The sequence below is a fragment of the Hippocampus bargibanti genome, linkage group LG05 (genome assembly GCF_051943395.1).
Source record: "Hippocampus bargibanti isolate YZ-2025 linkage group LG05, ASM5194339v1, whole genome shotgun sequence".
Classification (NCBI taxonomy): domain Eukaryota; kingdom Metazoa; phylum Chordata; class Actinopteri; order Syngnathiformes; family Syngnathidae; genus Hippocampus; species Hippocampus bargibanti.
Window position 1 is genome coordinate 5226388 of NC_142738.1, and position 18762 is coordinate 5245149.

Below are 18762 nucleotides of genomic sequence, written 5' to 3' on the forward strand. Positions count from 1 at the left end.
AATAAGGTAATTGTAAAAAAAAATGAATTATACAAACAGAATTCCATGTATGATTAAGCTTGTTTTTTATTCCATGTTTTTGTGGTGAGCGATGTCTTTTCAAGTTAACGCAGAGTAGCAACGTGTCGCAGTGAGGCCCTCTGCCCCACGTTGTCAAAGAAAGTACATTGAAACCTCGGCTTACGAACTTGATTGGTGCCCAGAAAGTGTGTGTAAGGCGAAAAGTGTGTCTTCCAAACATTCACTTCCCATAGGAAACCATTAAAATGAGTATAATCCGTTTCCAGGTCGCCATAAAACATAAATTTCTACTAAATAAGCCTTAAAACTACACAAAATATACCTTATTTTATGTATAATAAATGTGTTATTGTATTGTAATTAAAGAAATAAATGTGTACTGTATAATAGTCGTTTTATTTACCTTTGTGATGGTCGTTGATGTCGTTGCCTCTTGATGATATCCAAGTGAAGTTGCCGTGCTTTCTCGGCAATAATACCCTCACGCACACTGTCCTCTGTCCTTAACAGAAGTTTTTCAACCTCTTCTATTGCCTTAGACCGTTGCTTGGACAACACAGAAATTCCCATAGCCACACGTAGCAATGGTCGACTTAGCATACCGGTAGTGGGACGCTAAGTCACACAGACGCACACCTCGTTGGTGTTTCTCGATGATGACCTTCTTCTGCTTGATCGTAATTTTGTTTTGTGTCCTCTTCGGCTGAACACTAGCCTGTGGTGGGGTCTTTTTCGGTCCCATAATAGCAAAAGTATCAACTCTACAGCAAACAACGTATGCCACATATGCACTCAGAGAAAGGCGGGGGTGGAAAAGTAGTCCGGCAGCCACTTTGGCGCTGTTCGGTCGTGTGGTTTGGTGTTCTTCAGCCGAAAACTAGTCCGCCAGCCATTGTGGCGTCCCGTGTGTTTCCCGAAAACTATTTCATATGCCAAGATTATATTCTCGCAAATTTAATGTTTGTAAGGCGAAAAGTTCATTAGCTAAAGCATTCGTAAAACTATGTATCACTGTATTGCGGTTGCTAAATTCTACGCACTTTCTATGGTTGTCCAATCAGGATCCAGCCGGAGGTCCGGCGGGTTCTGCATGATTCCCACAAAGCCGTTGTGAGACTGGAACGCTTGAACTTGCAGTCGCTGGTTTCCCTGATGAGACTGCCATGCCAAAAGCGAGCCGAATTCTCGGAGGAATGCTTGGATTGTCCTTGGCGGGTGCAAAAATGAAGCATAATAATCATAACGACGTTTCATGCCAGGAAAATGATTGTTTGTGATTTTCTTTTCAGGAAGGAGTCCATTCAAATGCATTTGACACTGTGGAGATCCAAGAGACGGAGGTGGGGGGGATTTGAGTCACATGACTTGACTCCAGACAGACTTATTTGCAATGATAATCTTTACGTTGGAATATGATGTCAAAAACCCGTTGCTGAACCCTGCACATTGCTCGATAGATACTTATTACTTATCGCTTACGTCTGACTTGCACATATGACAAACTTTTCCCTCTGGCAGGATGTCAGCACAACAACATCCCGTGCGGAACCACTTCGTCCTGATGGCTCTCCAAATCCAAACCCGGCATCCATTCTGGTTCATTCCGGGAAGACAGACCCGGATATTTTCTACTTAGATCCGGACCGTGAGCTGATCATGGTCCTTGATCTGGAGCCAGAAGCTCCGATACAAGAGTCAAAATGTGTAGAGCCACATCCAACTCAGGAGGCGATCCAAAACGGGGGAGACGAAAGCAAGCACATGGAGAGCGAAGACTTCTGCGCCGTGTGTCTGAACGGAGGAGATCTGTTGTGTTGTGATCTTTGTCCTAAAGTTTACCACTTGGCTTGTCATCTTCCTTCACTGCTTACCTTCCCAACGTGCGTAGTTGGCTACTACTTTTAATGAGAACTGATAAAATCTCAACATGCTAATTCGCTACGCTAACATACAGCAAAATAGCAATAAAAGGCAGACGGACAATGACTCTACAGCTTTCCCTCTAAGCGGGTGCTATTTCCAAAAAAAAAAGATAATATTCAAACAGTTTGTAGGCTAACCTAAGGCTGCTCAACAATGACTGCATTTTGTCCTTAGGTCAGGTCCTACTTGTAATACATGTCGAGAGTGAACATAAATACTGTAGCAAGTATACCATTGACTACTAGTACATCTCAGATTCGCTAAAATGCTAACAGTTTGGATGCTAACAGTTTGCATGCTAATTTATTGCGAGATGGTTCCCTGCGTAGAGAAAGCCCGAAACTGGTTAAATAAGAATTTTACATTTTCTAGTTTTCATTAAAAATGATAAAATTCAAACAGTTTGTAGGCTATCCTAAGGCTGCTCAACAACGACTCTGCATATTGTCCGAATGCTAACAGTTCACATGCTAAGTTATTTCAACATGGTTTCCTGCGTAGAAAAAGCCCGAAACTGGTTCAATAAGAATTTTACACTACTATTTCTAAAAATAATTTCTAAAATTCAAACAAGCCAATGTTCTAAAGTGAGGTTCTCTTCTCCCGTAGGGGTGACTGGACATGTACATTGTGTAAGAGTGACGACGACCCAGCTGAGAACTTCCGCCGCGAGGGAGTCAACGTACCCTATACTCTGTCTCACCGTGACCAGAGGGTAACAATCGCGTAACATATTATATTGCGTTGATTCCCAACCTTTCTTCTAGTTCCAGTATGTAACTTTGTGTGATATGTTATTAGTGTATTGTCACAAAACACAGAATGGTATCCTAGCGTAGCACGTTGTATTTTAGCGTAATGTACCTTGACTGTAAGCTAGCTATCATATCGTAATTTGTCAAAATGTATCAAAGCGTAACGATGTACAGTGATACCTTGGCTGACGAACTTAATTGGTTCCCAGACAGTGTGTAAAGCGAAGTGTGTATCCCAAAAAATAATTTCCCATAGGAAACCATTAAAGTAAGAATAATCCGTTCACAGGTCCCATAAAACATAATTTGCTACTTTCTAATTTTCTAAGCCTTAAAACTACACAAAATATACCTTATTTTATGTATAATAAATGTGCTACGGTATTATAATTAAGTATTATAATTAAATAAACTGTTCTCTGTATAATAAAGTCGTTTTATTTACCTTTGTGATGGTCGTTGATGGCTTGATGGAATGGAGTGGCTGGTTTCATCAGCATTAAACACTTGATGAGGAACGTAACCTTCTTCTTTCACCATCTTGAGGAATGATCCCTCGTAGGTGCTTTCTCTGCGATAATTTTACCTTGTTCCTCATCAATTGTGTCCTGTTTAGCTTTTTGCATCAAGTGTACAGATGACTTGTGCGGGTTATTTGTGGAGCCTGATTGATGGGAATTTTAACCTTGCAGTCTACACTCTGCCTTTGAACGATCAAAGTTGAAATCCATTTTGTGACTCTCTGTCGTCTGCCTGTCTCTTTAATGTTTAAACCACCTCCGCTCACTGCTGCGTTCTTGACCAATCACGTGGCTTAAACCGAAGACTGGGGGCGGGGAATAGAGGACAAAAATAAGTCGGCTGCCATTTTCTTGTTAGGAGAACCGTCTCGTTCGCGAACGACACATCACTCATTGTGGCGCTCTGTGTGTATCCCGAAAAATAGTTCGTATGCCAAGGTAAAATGTTCACAAATTTAATGTTCGTAAACCAAAAAATTCATAAGCCAAGGGGTTCGTGAACCGAGGTATCCCTGTATTGTAATTTACAAGTAGCATGAGGTTTTGTATCACCCGTGTTATATTTCATCATTACTTATTTTACCTTTGAAAGTTGTGCTGTGCTTTTTTTACCCCTCTACACAGAGATGTGAGAAGTTGACATTAATGCTGTATGTTCACCCGCTAAGTGCTCCTTTCCACGAACCCGTCAGTCGCCTGGTCAGTCACCTTGAACTCTTCCGGCACCGTCCCAAATTCTCCTTGATATTGAAGTAGTCTGTTGAATCTTTTCCAGGCGCGGAACTACTACCAGGTCATTAAGAGGCCCGTGGACCTGTCCCTGATCCGCAGGAAGCTAGACAAGACTAACACCCTGCACTACTTCATGCCAGAACTCTTAGTTCATGACGTCCTGCTCATGCTCAAGAATTGTGCTACCTTTAACTATGTAAGTCCACATTCAGTGTGAATTATTGAATTATGCCGTTTTTTACGTTGGGGAGGAGGTCCCACGTATCATTTTAGCACATTGTAGCATACCGCAGTGCAAGATCACATGTGTTGCAAGGGGACCTTCTGGACATATCAGCTCTCATTAGACTCCTGGAGCGCTAAAAGTCAAGTAATTAGGGCCTCATTAGCGGTGTGATGTTGAAGTCACATAAATGAAACAGGCTCTCTGACCTCGATGTTCTGCTCCGGCTCACCCCGCAGCCCGACTCGGAGGTGGCCAAGGCTGGTCGGAACCTGGAGGTGTTTTTCTTGAGCAAACTGAGGGAGATTTTCCCCGACAAGACCTTCCCGTCGGCCAACCGGTACAGGATGGAGCGAGCTCGCCTGCGGTGGCGCCGTGAGGAAGAGGAGGGAAGAGGAAGGAGGAAGAGACCTGAATCCTGAAGCACTTTTGTATCGTACGCGTCTCGTTCAGTTATCGTGAAGCATCTTTTGATCGTATCGTAACATATTCTGAGTTAGCACAATGCTTCTTAGCGTCATGTAGCATAACGAAATGTAAGATATGTTGAGTAATGTACTATAAGTTAGCACCATATGAGTACTGATTGTAGTGCGTGTTAGCATATACAGTATGTGCGTTTAAGGATTTATTGTATGCCGATAAAGCAGTGGTCAGACCTCTGGCAATGTTTTTCCTGTCCACGAGGGGGCAGCATTTGCCTATTGTTCATGTTAGCGCTTTGTTACAGCTTCAGCTGTTTTTAAAGGGATATAAAAACCAATATGTATGTATTGTATTTTGTACAGCCGCCCCATTTCAAGCTCAGATAACTCCAAACCAATATAACTTAGGAATTAACTTTTTTTCCTGATGAATGAAGATAGTCAAAGGTTTCTTACGCTAAATTGAATGTCGAGGTAATCAGAGAACTTAATATTCTGTGGGTCCTGAAATTTGAGTGAAAATGACAAAAACCCTGGCACCGGAGTGGACACATATTTGCACATTGGATGGCAGTGAATGAGTTAATTTGCATAAAATTGAGTATTTTTCGGAAAATGTAAAATAGAAACACACAACTGTGCCAACACACTAAATATTCGGGTGTTTCGCAACATGGGATACTAAAATGGTCCCAAACGTTGCTTTTCCAGTTTTTCTTTCAACCACTTACCACTCCAGGCCCCCCTTTTGGTCGATTTTCAAACAACATACTTGGATGTAAGATCATTTGTCACAAAAAGAGCCATGAATCGCCATTCCGGCGGAGAAAGTGTTCTGATAAGACAAAATCTATAAACGCTGGCTTTCAGACAAAAACACGAAAGAGCTTTTAAGGCTGTTGTGGATCACGTTCAGAGGCATTTGAAGAGCATCAAATTCTTTTTATATCTCGAGTGCCTCAACTGCCTTTATTCCATCCGGTAAACCCCCCCCCCCCCCCCAAAAAAAAAATATCACGTTTCTTCTTGATCTGGTATGTTTACTGTTCGGACATCAAAAGAACGAGTGTGGTTGCTGAATGAGGAAGATGATGAAGAGGAAGACTTACGACGAGGTTGACTCCTCCTCCCTTCCGTGTCATTCGGGGTCACTCCTGCTCATTTCCTCCTGGGGAGATAAATAGGGGATGTTTAACTTGGACGTTGCAACTGTCTATCTGCCAGCTAAAAAAAAATCAGTGACTGTAAAGTGTCCTTGAGAGTTTTGAAAGGCACTTACAAATTAAATGTATTATTATTTCCAGTCACAGGATTTTTTTGTGCGGGTGAGCAGTGGCAGCCATTCGCACCAGCGTTCACTCTACCCGGATGTGACACAGCAGCAAAGTTATGAAAGGAAGATGAAAGGAAAGAAAGGATACACACACAAAAAATAAACGAAATAACAAATAATATGACAACACAAGGACTGCTACAATGTGTCCTTTTTTCGGTCAGGGGCGTTCCTTCAGTGACTTAGGGTGAGCACTCGTCACCAACTCAAAAACAAGACTTCCGGAATATTCAGCGCAAGTCTTAAAACGTAAAATATAGCTATATGCGGTGGAATCTTTGTAAAATACGCTCAGCAGAAGTCATTTGAAGCCATTTTACAAATTATAGACACAACTTGTCCGGAGACGTCGGTTGTTCTTTAACAAAAGATATACACAAGGGCCTTTTTTCTTTGGTGTACGACGTTTTAGCTGTAAAATATTCCATTTTGGCATCGGATTACTTTTTTTCCCCGACCTTTCACTTTTCAACAAGGCCCTTTTTTGACCAAAGAACTCTCTCTGTGCTTAATTAGCTCGCCGCATGAAAACGGATAAGTGATCTCTAAACATGACTGAATGAAGAGAACATCACTCCGTAAACAACTCCAGACATTTTCATTCCATCTTTTAAATCTGGTATGCAAATCCTGTTGCTGCATTCGATAAAGTCAACACGGGAATCGGAGAGAACATAAAAAAAAAGGCAAATGAAGTTTGCTTGATTGAGCCCGTAATTGACTGCCATGATTTTTTAATGCTCGGACTAATTTGGAACATGATTGTTTACATTGAATAGCCAAAAGGCTGTAAACACAAAATTACGAGCTTGGTATTTCATCAATGATATTTCTGTACTGGAATATATGCTTGGAATCATTTGAAAAGGCATCAAATTGTAACATTGCACCAATAAAAAAAAAAAAAAAAAAACTTGGAAAAGAGTCCAAAGTGGCGGGAATGGATGTCAGCCAGGAAGAAAAATGTGTTTTTAGTCACAGGAACAAGAATTTTATTGGTCGACGCTCAGTGTGTGTAAAATGTAAAAGCGTCTGAGGGTGATATTCGTTGGGATTTGTGTCTGGCATAAGACTGACACGTTGATGTTGATTAAATAAAGTTTGTCCAAATTTTTTCCCGTAGTTATGTCTCAATTAAGGAAATTCAATGAATAGCTCGTTGTTTCAATAAAACAGATTTTGATTGGATGTGATGTTTTATGAAGTCTGGAGGAAGTAGGAAGTCATAACCTGAAGGAAATAAAAATATAATACTAGTAAATATGGCAATTTGACTAAGTACAAGCGCTCCGGTTCAAACCAAAAGGGGCTCTGTTTTATTTTACAAACTTTCACGTGCTGGAAATTGCTCCAAAATGCCTGACTTACTCCTTGATATTTGTACTATTCTCAGGGGCCACCAAAATTCACGTGTTTTGTTAAAATTGAATACAGAGAGAGATAGAGAGAGTAATGCTAAGGAGGGGAGGGGAGCGCTTGTTTCCCCTCCCCTCACCTCCCTTCTGTTTTGAGACATGCCTAAGTAAAAGGAATCAAACCAGCGCAGAAGAGCCAACATGAACGACATCAAATTGGCCTTGCTCGGAAGTCCAGGAGCTGGAAAATCAGGTATGCTTCTTTGTTGTGACTGTTTAAAGTAAAACACTTTTGAAACCATAAATGTATAATTCTAATCATTCACTGCCATTCACAAATGTATTTGGAAATTGAAAATATGGCGTGGAGCGCCATTCCTGAATGTGTTCGGGTTTTGTTTTGTCATGCTTGGGTGCTAATAAAGTGCTGGCCATGGCCTCTGGTAATGTTTTTTTTTTCTTTTTGGACATGTTTGGCAATGAATGAGTTAAGAGGAAATTGTGCAACTGATTTACATTGTGGAGCTCTTATGACAGTTGTGCTAAAACTGTTATTTAAAAAATATTTATTTAAAACAAATTAAATAAAAAAAGTAAAGCCTATTAGAATATTATTTGCATGCTGATAAAGCTTGTTTATTCTTCGTTATTTCTGAGATTACTGATTTTAAAGTTGTTGAAATATATAATAATTATTTTAAATGTATTAAATATTGAAAACAAGTGAATTAACTCATCATTCACTGCCCGATGTTCAAAAATGTGTTCACTCCAGTTATAGAGATCATTGTCACTCAAATTACAAGACCCACCGAATATTGAGTTTTAGGACTACATAATACATTCAATACAGCGTTAGAAACATTAGACTCTCCTCTTTCATGAGAAAAAAGTGTTAATTCCTAAATTATGTGGATCTGGAGTTATGTGAGTTTGAAATGAGGGCGGCTGTCCAAAATACTATGCAATACATACATATTGCTTTATATAGCGCGTTAACAAAAGCTGAAGCTGGAACAAAGCACTAACATGGAAAAGAAGGAAATGCTGCCACCACGTGGAAAAGAAAAAAAAATGCCAGAGACCATGGCCAACGCTTTATTGGCACCCAAGCATGAAAAAACAAAACCCGAATAAATTCGGGAATGGCGCTCAATGTCATATTTTCAATTCTCAGAAAAATTATAAAAAATAAAAAAAGAACTCGAGCTGCTAATTGAAAGCGATGCTCTGCAAAGCCGCAAAATTGGCCCACAAGTAGAAAAAAAGCTGACAGGCCTCCTCGTCGCTTCTTTCATGTGAGCTTTGGCTTTCGCCCGCACGCTTGTAGCGAGCGTTGGCACCACCTTGGCGTTCATTAGACTTTTAAAGGACAACCGACACCCTTTTTTTGTCTCCTAACTGACATCAGAAAAACGTTTTATATAGCATCTAAAATACCCAAAACACGCAGGATGATATTTTTAGTCAAATGAAAAACACCAATAAAAATGACTTAAAGTGTCCAAAAACTACTTCAAAATAAAACCGGGAATAGCCAGTTTCAGAAGGTCCCACCCCCTTGTTTGTGACGTCACGCCAAGACGTCATGCCTTGCTCTAGAATGAAAACAATGGCTTCAGATTCGGAGAAGATGCTTTCTTGTTACTCATCCAGTTATGAATATGATTCAATTAGTTCTGAAGAGGAAAGCATAAATGTTTACAATCGATTAAAGAATTTATTCCGTGTCATTTTGAGGCATCTGAGGGGGAAATGTAGCACCCAAAAAAGGCAAACGATGGCGACAAAGCTCCGTGGAAATGGGTTTATTTGTCTCCTGGGAATTTATGTCAGCGAATATCAAATAGTAGTCTTGGTGCAACACACACAACGATTCACCATCGTGTTATTTATCTGTTTTCCTTCTAATTTCGCCATCAACACGAAGTTTTCAGACCAAACAAAGCACCGCAAAATGCATTGTGTGTCCTTTCTCGGTCAGGGCCGTTCCTTCCGTGACGTGACGTCAGGAATCGTCACCAACTGAAAAATAAGACTTCCTGAATATTCACCGCAAGTCTTAAGACGTAAAATATAGCTATATGCGGTGGAATCTTTGTAAAATACGCTCAGTAAAAGTCATTTGAAGTGATTTTACAAATTATGGACACAACATGTCCAAAGGCGTCGGTTGTCCTTTAAACCCCCCAATATTTGAAACCTCCCAGGTACGTCTGTCCTCAATGTTTCTTTTCATCTCCTGTTGTCCAGCTGTACTCGTGCGCTTCCTGACCAGACGTTTCATCGGAGAATACGCGTCCGACACAAGTGAGTTGGGCCAACATTTGCTTTTTCGATTAGCGAAAAGCAGAAAATGGCAGATTTTATTTTCGGGGCCATTACGCCTGAGCCATTTTTGGCAGTAGCTGAAAAACATGTTTCGAAATGAGCAATTCCAGCAAAGTTTGTATATTCTCTAAGTGTCCTATTTGGAGAAAGTTAAGCACTGAAAAATCATGCACTGCCAGCTGAAAAAACATAAACGCATGTGTGCACGCACTGGTGAAATAAAAACAATATGGGACAATTTCTTTGTGGTCTACTTTGTTAGACTGAAAGGTATGCATCACTTTTTTATGTAATTGAGTCTCCTCGGACTGCGCTTGGGTGATTCGGTAAGTATGATTGTGCAAGCTTTACTGTATTTCGTGGATGAAAGAGTGTTCCGTTTGTTTGCGCCATGACAGATTCTCTGTATCGAAAAAGGATGTCCATCGATGGCAGGCAGCTGAATCTGGAGGTTTTTGATCCGTGTTCACAGGTATCATTTGCTTAGTATTTTGGTTTGTGGCATTTTGGTATGCTAGTTCAAAGTCGTTTCAGATAACTCATTCACTGCTATTCACGAATGTATTCGGGAATTGAAAATATGACATGGAGCGGCATTCGCGAATTTGTTCAGGTTTTGGTTTTCATGCTTAGGTGCCGATAAAGCGCTAGCCATGGCCTCTGGCCATGTTTTTTCCCTTCCACAAGGGGGGCAGCATTTCCATTTTTGTCCCATGTGAGCGCTTTGTTCCAGCTTCAGCTGTTGTTAAAGCGCTATATAAACCAATATGTATGCATTGCATTGTAGTTTAGAAAGCTACCCCCATTTCAAGCTCCTTTAACTCCAGACCCATATAATTTAGGAAATAACTTTTTTTTCTGATGAAAGAAGAAAGTCAAAGGTTTCTTACGCTGCATGGAATGTTTATGTGGTTCTAAAACTCAATATTCTGTGGGTCCTGGGATTCGAGTGACAATGACAAAAACCCTGGCACTGGAGTGGACACATTTTTGAACATGTCTGGCAGTGAATTAGTTGAAATGTAGATTCTGACGGTAAATTAGTTTTTTTAACTCATTCACTGCCATTACCGAATTTATTCGGGAATTGAAAATATGACGTAAAGCGCTATTCTGAATTTGTTCGGGTTTTGTTTTTACTTGCTGGGGTGCTGAAAAAGAGCTGGCCAGACCTCTGGCAATGTTTTTTTTTCTTTTCCACAAGGAGGCAGCATATGCCTTTTGTACAGCCGTCCCACTTGCACCTCAGATAACTCCAGACCCGTATAACTTAGGAATTAACTCTTTTTATTCTGATGAAAGAAGAGAGTCAAAGGTTTCTTATGCTGTATTAAATGTTTATGTAGTACTAATGATCTACATCAGGGGTGTCAAAGTCATTTTTTGCCGCGGGCCACATTGTAGTTATGGTTTCCTCTCGAGGGCCGTTATGAATTTGGGGAACCCATTAGAATGTTTAAATCCCTTCAAATATTACATATAGAGCACACAGCAAATTAATGAATAACTCGTTTTCAAATCTGAAGTCAAGAATAATGACTTTTATTGTGGTTGACATCCAAAAATATGAAATTTTGGCTCAGATTTTAGCAATCATCATGGAATTTAACAAGTTTGATTTACTTTCGCGGCGGGCCGAAAAAAATGATGTGGCGGGCCGGATTTGGCCCGCGGGCCTTGACTTTGACACTTGTGATCTATATTATGAAGGTTGTGAAATTCGAGTGACAATGACAAAAACCCTGGCACTGGAGTGGACACCGTTTTGAACATGTTTGACAGTGAATGAGTTAATCCACCTGGATAGGTGCTTCTGTTTTGTTGTGGTGAGCAAAAAAAAGAGTTTCCATCCGTTTTGTGCTGTTTTGTCTTCAGCGCTCGGAAGCCAAGTGTGTGCTGGAGGAACCGGTGGCTTGGGCAGACGGCTTCGTGGTGGTCTACAACATCAGCGACCGCACCTCCTTCCTCAACGCCAAGAACATCTTGCGGCAGATCCGCGAGGCCCGCCAGCAGGACCAATGCAAAGGGTCAGAAGCTCAGTTATCCATAATTTCTAAAATGTTTATATTCTCCGTCAAAGTCCTTTGGATTAAATCAATGGTATTCTCAGGGAAACTTCGAAAAGTGTTGACGACGTTGGATCAAACGTGCGTAGAGATTAGTGCAATCGTCTAGTGTCCGATCATCGTTTACAAACGTTTTCCCTACGGCGATATCAAGTAAAGGTTTGAAGACGATAATTGCACATGCTTCAAAGCTGTAGAGAACATTAAGAAAGCACCGTCCTACTTCCTTTGAAGCTGCGCACAGATCCTCATGCCGGAATAGCTGGTTGGAATGCCAATGCTCCCATGCCCGGACAGCCCTACTGAGGCTTGATGTGATCATTTTCTTTCGGAGTCTATCATTCGTTATTCACTGGGGAAAAAAATGACCTATTCGCTGTTTTTGTACTCTCGCTGAAAGGTCTCGTGATGTGGGCCATAGCCCTGTCGAATAGAAAACTAGTGCAAACAACGATAAGGCAGCAGTGGGGTCTGTCAGAGATGTTTGTTTGGACACTGTGAACAAAGGCTGGAACACAGAAAGATTGTCTTTTACTGCCGGCAGGGGACGTAGCCAACCTCTGCAGCCCTCTGCCAAGCTATTTATTGAGAGTGTATGCAAATGTAAGTGATACATTAGTAAAACACAGTCCTCTTGATTTGAATACATCCATAAACCAACAGAACATATACATTTTAATGGGTTTTCTTTGCAAGAATCAGAATCATCTTTATTGCCAGGTATGTAGAACACACAAGGAATTTGTTTCCGGTAGAACACCCTGCACTAGTATCATCATCAAAAAATTGCGAAGAGGCACTATACAGTTCTATTTGGGTTATTGTTTAAAGAGTTAATGGCTTGGGGGAAGAAGCTGTTTAAATGTCTGCTGGATTTGATGCGCATGTATCGGTAACTGATAGATTTGTAACCTGGCTAATGAGCACTTCCTGTGAAGGAGTTCACCATAGTCCTAAATTCCGCCCAATGCCAGATCTCCTACCTCAGGATGACAGTTTAACAGGCTGTGTCTGTTCACCTCAGATTGACCCCAGATTTTTCTGTGCTTCTATTGTGGGCCTTGTGTTCGGCCAACTAAGCACATAATGGAATGAAACTTTTAAATATGCTAATTTGTATTCGGCTTATTCTCTATCATCGGCTAAGTCTGTGGTCCTAAAGGGTATCGACAGTCAGAACCGTGGGGATGTAGCTCAGTGGTAGAGCGTATGCTTCGCATGTATGAGGTCCTGGGTTCAATCCCCAGCATCTCCAGTTTCTTTAGAAATCATTAACATAGATCTGTTGGCTTTTCAATACTGTTAGGTTAAATATAGCATTCACAATTCCGACATTGTAACCTAACAATTGGCGCGTTCGTTGTGTGAGAGATAACCAAAAAGCTGGCAAGTTACTCACAGGGAATTTATTCCTAACAATTTGATCTAATACAGAATTCTGGGTCTCAGCTCCTTGACACAGAAAATATTAGTGTGTCCTCAAAATCAGTAAGAGAGACAACACCCAAAGTGAGGAGCGCAGATTTTAAAGTTTGTGAGCTAAAGGATTCGTAAACTGAGGTATCACTGTTTTTATACTGATTGAACTTCCTATTTTAATGTTTATCTTGAACAATGTTTAATACAGATAAATACATTTGTTTATTTCCTTCATTACTCAAAGGGTAATGAGAATAAATCTGACGGCATTTTCAGGCAAAGTGTTTCGTGAAGCAACACGTCATCAGTCCATCAAAAGTCATCACCAAATGCCGAGTCTGCCGTTGTTCCTGACAGTGTTCTTCTTTTTCCCAGGCAGCCGCTGGCTGTCCCCGTGTGCCTGCTGGGCAACAAACAGGACCTGTGCCACATCCGGCAAGTACACGAGGAAGAAGGCCGCTGTCTGGCGCAGGAGAGTCGCTGCTATTTCCAGGAAGTGTCAGCAGCCGAGAGCTACCAAGACATCGCCGGACTGTTCACGCAGTTAATAAGGCAGGTGATGGAGCACCTGAAGTACCGAGCCGACCGCCGTCGCTACAGTGGGTCCAAGTCCATGGCCAAGCTGATCAACAATGTGTTTGGAAAAAGGAGGAAGTCGGTGTGATCATGGGATCACTGATACGTTTCGCGACATTTCCAAGTGAAACGAGCAAAATTGCATTATTAAATTAAATTACAATTAACTGAATATCTCATAATCCTCTGTTCACATTATTTTTGTTTATATTTTGTGTTTTAGAACACTTGACGTTGTTTGTAATTGCACTCTGGCAAATTGTATGAACTGTAAATAAAACATGAGCTCTACTCACCTCATTACTGACTCACCTTACACAGCTTAATGTAGTGGGGATGTAGTTCAGTGGTAGAGCGCATGCTTCGCATGTATGAAGTCCCGGGTTCAATCCCCGGCATCTCCATTTACTGTCCTTGATTGGAATGTGTTGAATAGGGGCTTCCTCATCAGGAAAACAACTCGAAGCAATGTCATGTGTTTTTTTAGAATGACATCTAGCAAGAAAAACTAAGGTAAATATTTTACATGTAAAAATGCCTTCCACAAAACCGAGTTGTCGCTTCAACTATTACAATATCCTCTCAAACTATCTTCCTCACCCGCAGGTTGCTCTGGATTGATTTTGTAAATGAAATGCAATACACATATTGTTTTGGGAGAACGTCTGGCGGCATTCCCACACTAAACACCAAGTTTTTGTCGTCGTTTTCGTTAAAGTAAGCGGTCGTCAGTTGCTCTTCTGCCAACATCATGGAGTACTTTGTCCACTTTTTTTACAAACGTTAAAACGTCTTCACTGTCGCTTAACACAAGTTGTAGGCAACCATTGTGGTCACTAGATGACAGCAAAGACGCAAAAAAAAGCACTTTGATTTTTTTACTAGGGATTATTCGTTTCAAATTTAAAGCACTTTTACAAAGAGATTAACGAGGGTAAACAGACGAAACATAATTTAGGTCGAAATTGAATGTGTCGTGACGTCACATATATATTTCGGTGACACTCCAGTCACGGTCGCTAACATAACGTTGTTTTGGCGCATTGTTTATTCCACTTTACGACATATATACATTGAAAATTCACAATTAGCATAGTTGTCCTTACCTCACACATGTCGTACATGATGGCGAGTCGCCGTGTCAACGAGGAGACGAAGTAAATTGTCGCGGTGTGTTGTGGGTAGTGATAAGCTGCACTTTCGAGTCAAATTTTATGATATACATTTTTAGAATTTAGGTTTAGTTTGGAATTTAGCTTTAAACACAGTAGTTTATTCAACGTTTACAATTAATTGATAGTTTAACGTTTACAATAAAGTGATCATTAAAAAATACAACGTTCACGTTTTTTGACGAATCATGAAAAATAAGTTATCCTAGGTTACATTTGCACGAGTTGTGATTATTTATTCAAGTGGATATCATGTCAAAATTGAATAAATCTATTATGAACTAAAACACATTTTCTTTTAAAACAATTAAAAATATTAGTTGTCTTGTAATATCATTTCGAATAAAATGTTAAAATATTAAAAGAAAAGCACTCAAATAGAAATAAACCAAACTGTTGAATAACATTTAACAAAGTAATATTGACTTAAATCATTAGATTTTTTTTACTATTAATTTGATGGAAAATATTAAATTTTATTTCTTATAATATTCACATTAACATTTCAATTTTTTTGATAACAATCAAAAAATACACATTTTATAAAAACAAAGATTACCTTTTTATTTGTTGTTTGTATTAAACCAAACTATTCATATCATACATTTTGTAATACGCGTTCTTTCCGATCCAAAATAACAAATCCTTTGAGAAATCTCCTCCCAGAAATACACATCAGACTCCTGCCCACATGACGTTTGATTGACATGCAATTTCAGGGACAAACTGGTGCACAAACCAAGACGTGATTAAAAACAAAACAACATACATTTAATGCAAAACTATCACCTCTTCCCTCTGTTTTCTCAGTAATGCAATGCTGCTGTTTCTAATTTACGTCCCTTCATGTTTCTTTCCCTTCAGTGAGATGTTTTTCTTCCAGACAAAATGGAGACGGCGCCTCCAAGCGTGGCCTTGAAGCTTCAGGTCAGTGCTCTTATTTGGCCCCTGTGAGGAGAAAGAATTGCTTTTGGCTCCGCTGAGGACAAGCCCGCTGACCACGGGGGGATTGGATGGTTGGCGGGACGTGGCGCCAGCCAATCAGGAGGGCCATCGATCAGTTCCCCTTAATCTCACAGCTGGTGAGCACATCCTCCGTCGAGCCAATCTCACAACTCTGCAGCGCTGACAACAAATTGGACTTCCAGAAGACGGAAATCTCCATCGAAAAAGGGATGTGGCCAAATCAAGATTGGAGCAGCACCACTTATGTCCGTTTCGAAATCACACTATGCGACACGTGTACAGTCTGAAGTGTGTGTGTGTATTGATTTAGTGTGTGACAAAAACAACAGTACAGTGATACCTCGGTTTATGAACCCCTTGGCTTATGAACGTTTCGGTTTACGAACGTTAAATGTATGAAAATTTTACCTTGGCATACGATTTTTTTTCGGGATACACACGGAGCTGCCTCAATGAGTGATGTGTCATTCGCGAACGAGCCCGTTCTGCTAACAAGAAAATGGCAGACGACTCATTTTTGTCCTCTATTCCCCGCCCCCAGTCTTCGGTTAAAGCCACGTGATTGGTCAAGAACGCAGCAGTTAGGGGGTTGGCAGACGACAGTGAGAGAGTTTCAACTTTGCTAGTTTAAAGGCAAAGTGTAGACTGCAAGGTTAAATATCCCATCAATCAGGCTCCACAAACAACCCGCACAAGCCATCTGTACACTTGATGTAAATAGCTATCAACCCAGCTAAACAGAACACAATTGATGAGGAACTAGATAAAATTATCGCAGAGAAGGCACATACAAGGGATCATTCCTCAAGATGGTGAAAGAATAAGGCTACCTTCATCATCAAGTGTTTAATGCTGAGGAAACCGGCCACTCCATTCCACCAAACCATCAACAACCATTACAAAGGTAAATAAAACCACTTTATTATACAGTACAGTTTATTTCTTTCATTATAATTCCATATCACATTCATTATACATAAAATACGGTATATTTTGTGTAGTTTTAAGGCTTTGAAAATTAGAAAGTAGAACATTATGTTTTATGGGCACCTGAGAACGGATTATTCTCATTTTAATGGTTTCCCATGGGAAATTAATTTTTGGGATACACACTTTTCGCCTTACACACTCTGTCTGGGAACCAACTAAGTTCGTAAGCCAAGGTATCACTGTATAGTATACCCCTCAACACACACACAGGACAGGCAGCTGCTTCGAGGTGATCTCACTAAACATCTTCTATATTTGTCTTTGCCCTTTGTTCTCAACCCCCCCCCCCCCCTCCACCACCACCACTCCTGACAGAGTACACAACCAGATGGCCAAAAAGCTTTTTTTATTTCCACTGGCGGCCAATTAGCGTGCTAACCTCAGCTCACCTTTAATGTCAGTCACAGACAGCTCTTAGCACAATTAGCCTAATAGCGCCCCCCGCGTCTGTGAATAAGCCGCCATGTTAAGCCGAGGCCGTATTTGGAGAAGTGGGGAGACAAAAAGCACCGACCTACTTCAGTCGATTTTTTTTCCCCAGGCTGTATTTTTTCTTGAGTATTTTGGTGGTGGTGTCAAATTTATTTTTGACTCGGGGCCATTTTGTTCCCTAAGCTGTTCTATGACAGTTCAGAAACATTTTTAATCATCTCATCACATTATTATTTGTATACCACAAAGCTAGTTTTGAAATCATCAATTTTCTAAACAGTTTTAGGGTCGCGTGTGTTGCTGGAGCATATCCCAGCTGTCTTCGGGCAGTGGGTGGGGACACCCTGAACCGGTTGCCAATCAATCGCAGGGCACAGAGAGACAAACAACCATCCACGCTAGCGCCTGGAGACGATTTTCAACTATTCACTCAGCTTGCCATGCATGTTCTTGGAATGTGGAAGAAAACCAGAGCACCCGGAGAAAACCCACACAAGAACATGGAAACTCCACACAGGAAGGTCGAATCCATGACCTCTGCACTGTGAGCGCCAGGCCGCCGTTTTGACATCAGTCAACTATAATAATAATAATAATAATAATAATAATGCTATTATTATTATTCATAATAATACATAATAATAATAATAATAATAATAACAATAACAGCAACAACAATAACAACAGCAACAACAACAATCACAACAACAACAACAATAATAATAATAACAATAATAATAATAAATGAGATTTCTAAGCGCCTTTCAAAACTCTCAAGATCACTTTACAGTCATAGGATCATATTTTTTCTGTGGGTGAGCAGTGGCAGCCACACGCGCCAGCGTTCACTCACCCCGGAAGTTACTCAAATAGATAGAAAGCGAGCAAGCTAGCTAATAGATAACAAATAGCTAGCTAGAAAGTTAGCTAGCTATATAGCTAATAGATATACAGATAGCTTGCTAGCCAGCTAGATAGCTAGCGAGCCGGCTATATAGCTCGCAAGCCAGCTAATAAATAGCAAATAGATAGCAAATAGCTATAATAACTTGTTCAATTATTATTCAAGTGAGTATAAACAGGATATCTAAATGATTGCAAATTTTCATTTCTTTTTTTATTTGTATAATTTCTTTTTTATTTATTTAATTTGACATTTCTGCATACATTTTAGCAAAGCTCGTGAAAGTTAATACATGATTTTGCAGGCCACATAAAATGATGTGGCAGGCCCGATCTGGTCCCTGAGCCTTTGGTTTGACACCAGTACTTTAAGCATTAGCGCTTTGTTTCACCGCTGCTTGGCTATTACTTGACCTTCTGTGTATTTCAAAGTTAAATAAATGACCACAAATACAACAGTGTTATAATAGTAACACAAAATAAGATACAAGTTTGGGTTTTAGTAGTTGGTGGTTCTGCGTGTTAGCTCGCGTTCGTGCCCGTCAAAATAATGACACGTCATCCATTTGTCACGGCTAGGGTGATTACCGGGAGAAACCATTTAATTAGGCGCATTAAT

General features: G+C 40.4%; 2 protein-coding genes and 2 non-coding genes across 4 annotated transcripts; all 4 read left to right on the forward strand.

Annotated features, from left to right (window-relative positions):
• The first annotated feature begins 1384 nt into the window (after positions 1–1384).
• Positions 1385–4932, forward strand: LOC148897599 (tripartite motif-containing protein 66-like). The gene is made up of 5 exons (XM_088996677.1): positions 1385–1901; positions 2554–2659; positions 3845–3919; positions 3996–4148; positions 4415–4932. The coding sequence occupies exons 1-5, from the start codon at positions 1516–1518 to the stop codon at positions 4595–4597; spliced, it is 903 nt and encodes a 300-aa protein (XP_088852803.1). The 5' UTR covers positions 1385–1515; the 3' UTR covers positions 4598–4932.
• Positions 4933–7451: 2519 nt separating this feature from the next.
• On the forward strand, positions 7452–13958 carry rerglb (RERG/RAS-like b). Its single transcript, XM_088996369.1, has 5 exons — positions 7452–7541; positions 9542–9598; positions 10018–10091; positions 11495–11646; positions 13480–13958. Exons 1-5 carry the CDS (start codon positions 7490–7492, stop codon positions 13766–13768), a joined length of 624 nt encoding a protein of 207 aa, XP_088852495.1. The 5' UTR covers positions 7452–7489; the 3' UTR covers positions 13769–13958.
• Positions 12869–12940, forward strand: trnaa-cgc (transfer RNA alanine (anticodon CGC)). Its single transcript has one exon. It is a non-coding gene; the product is annotated as a tRNA-Ala (tRNA).
• A 54-nt stretch (positions 13959–14012) lies between the features above and the next one.
• On the forward strand, positions 14013–14084 carry trnaa-cgc (transfer RNA alanine (anticodon CGC)). The gene has a single exon. It is a non-coding gene; the product is annotated as a tRNA-Ala (tRNA).
• The last annotated feature ends 4678 nt before the right edge of the window (positions 14085–18762 follow it).

Bases quoted from the DNA above. Each gene is read 5' to 3' on its own strand.
- LOC148897599 (XM_088996677.1), top strand. From the start codon at position 1,516: ATGACAAACTTTTCCCTCTGGCAGGATGTCAGCACAACAACATCCCGT. The intron at 2,660-3,844 runs GTAACAATCGCG...CCCTCTACACAG, and splicing joins TGTCTCACCGTGACCAGAGG to AGATGTGAGAAGTTGACATT. The intron at 4,149-4,414 runs GTAAGTCCACAT...CTCACCCCGCAG, and splicing joins ATTGTGCTACCTTTAACTAT to CCCGACTCGGAGGTGGCCAA.
- rerglb (XM_088996369.1), top strand. From the start codon at position 7,490: ATGAACGACATCAAATTGGCCTTGCTCGGAAGTCCAGGAGCTGGAAAA. The intron at 9,599-10,017 runs GTGAGTTGGGCC...GCGCCATGACAG, and splicing joins AGAATACGCGTCCGACACAA to ATTCTCTGTATCGAAAAAGG. The intron at 10,092-11,494 runs GTATCATTTGCT...TTTTGTCTTCAG, and splicing joins TTTTTGATCCGTGTTCACAG to CGCTCGGAAGCCAAGTGTGT.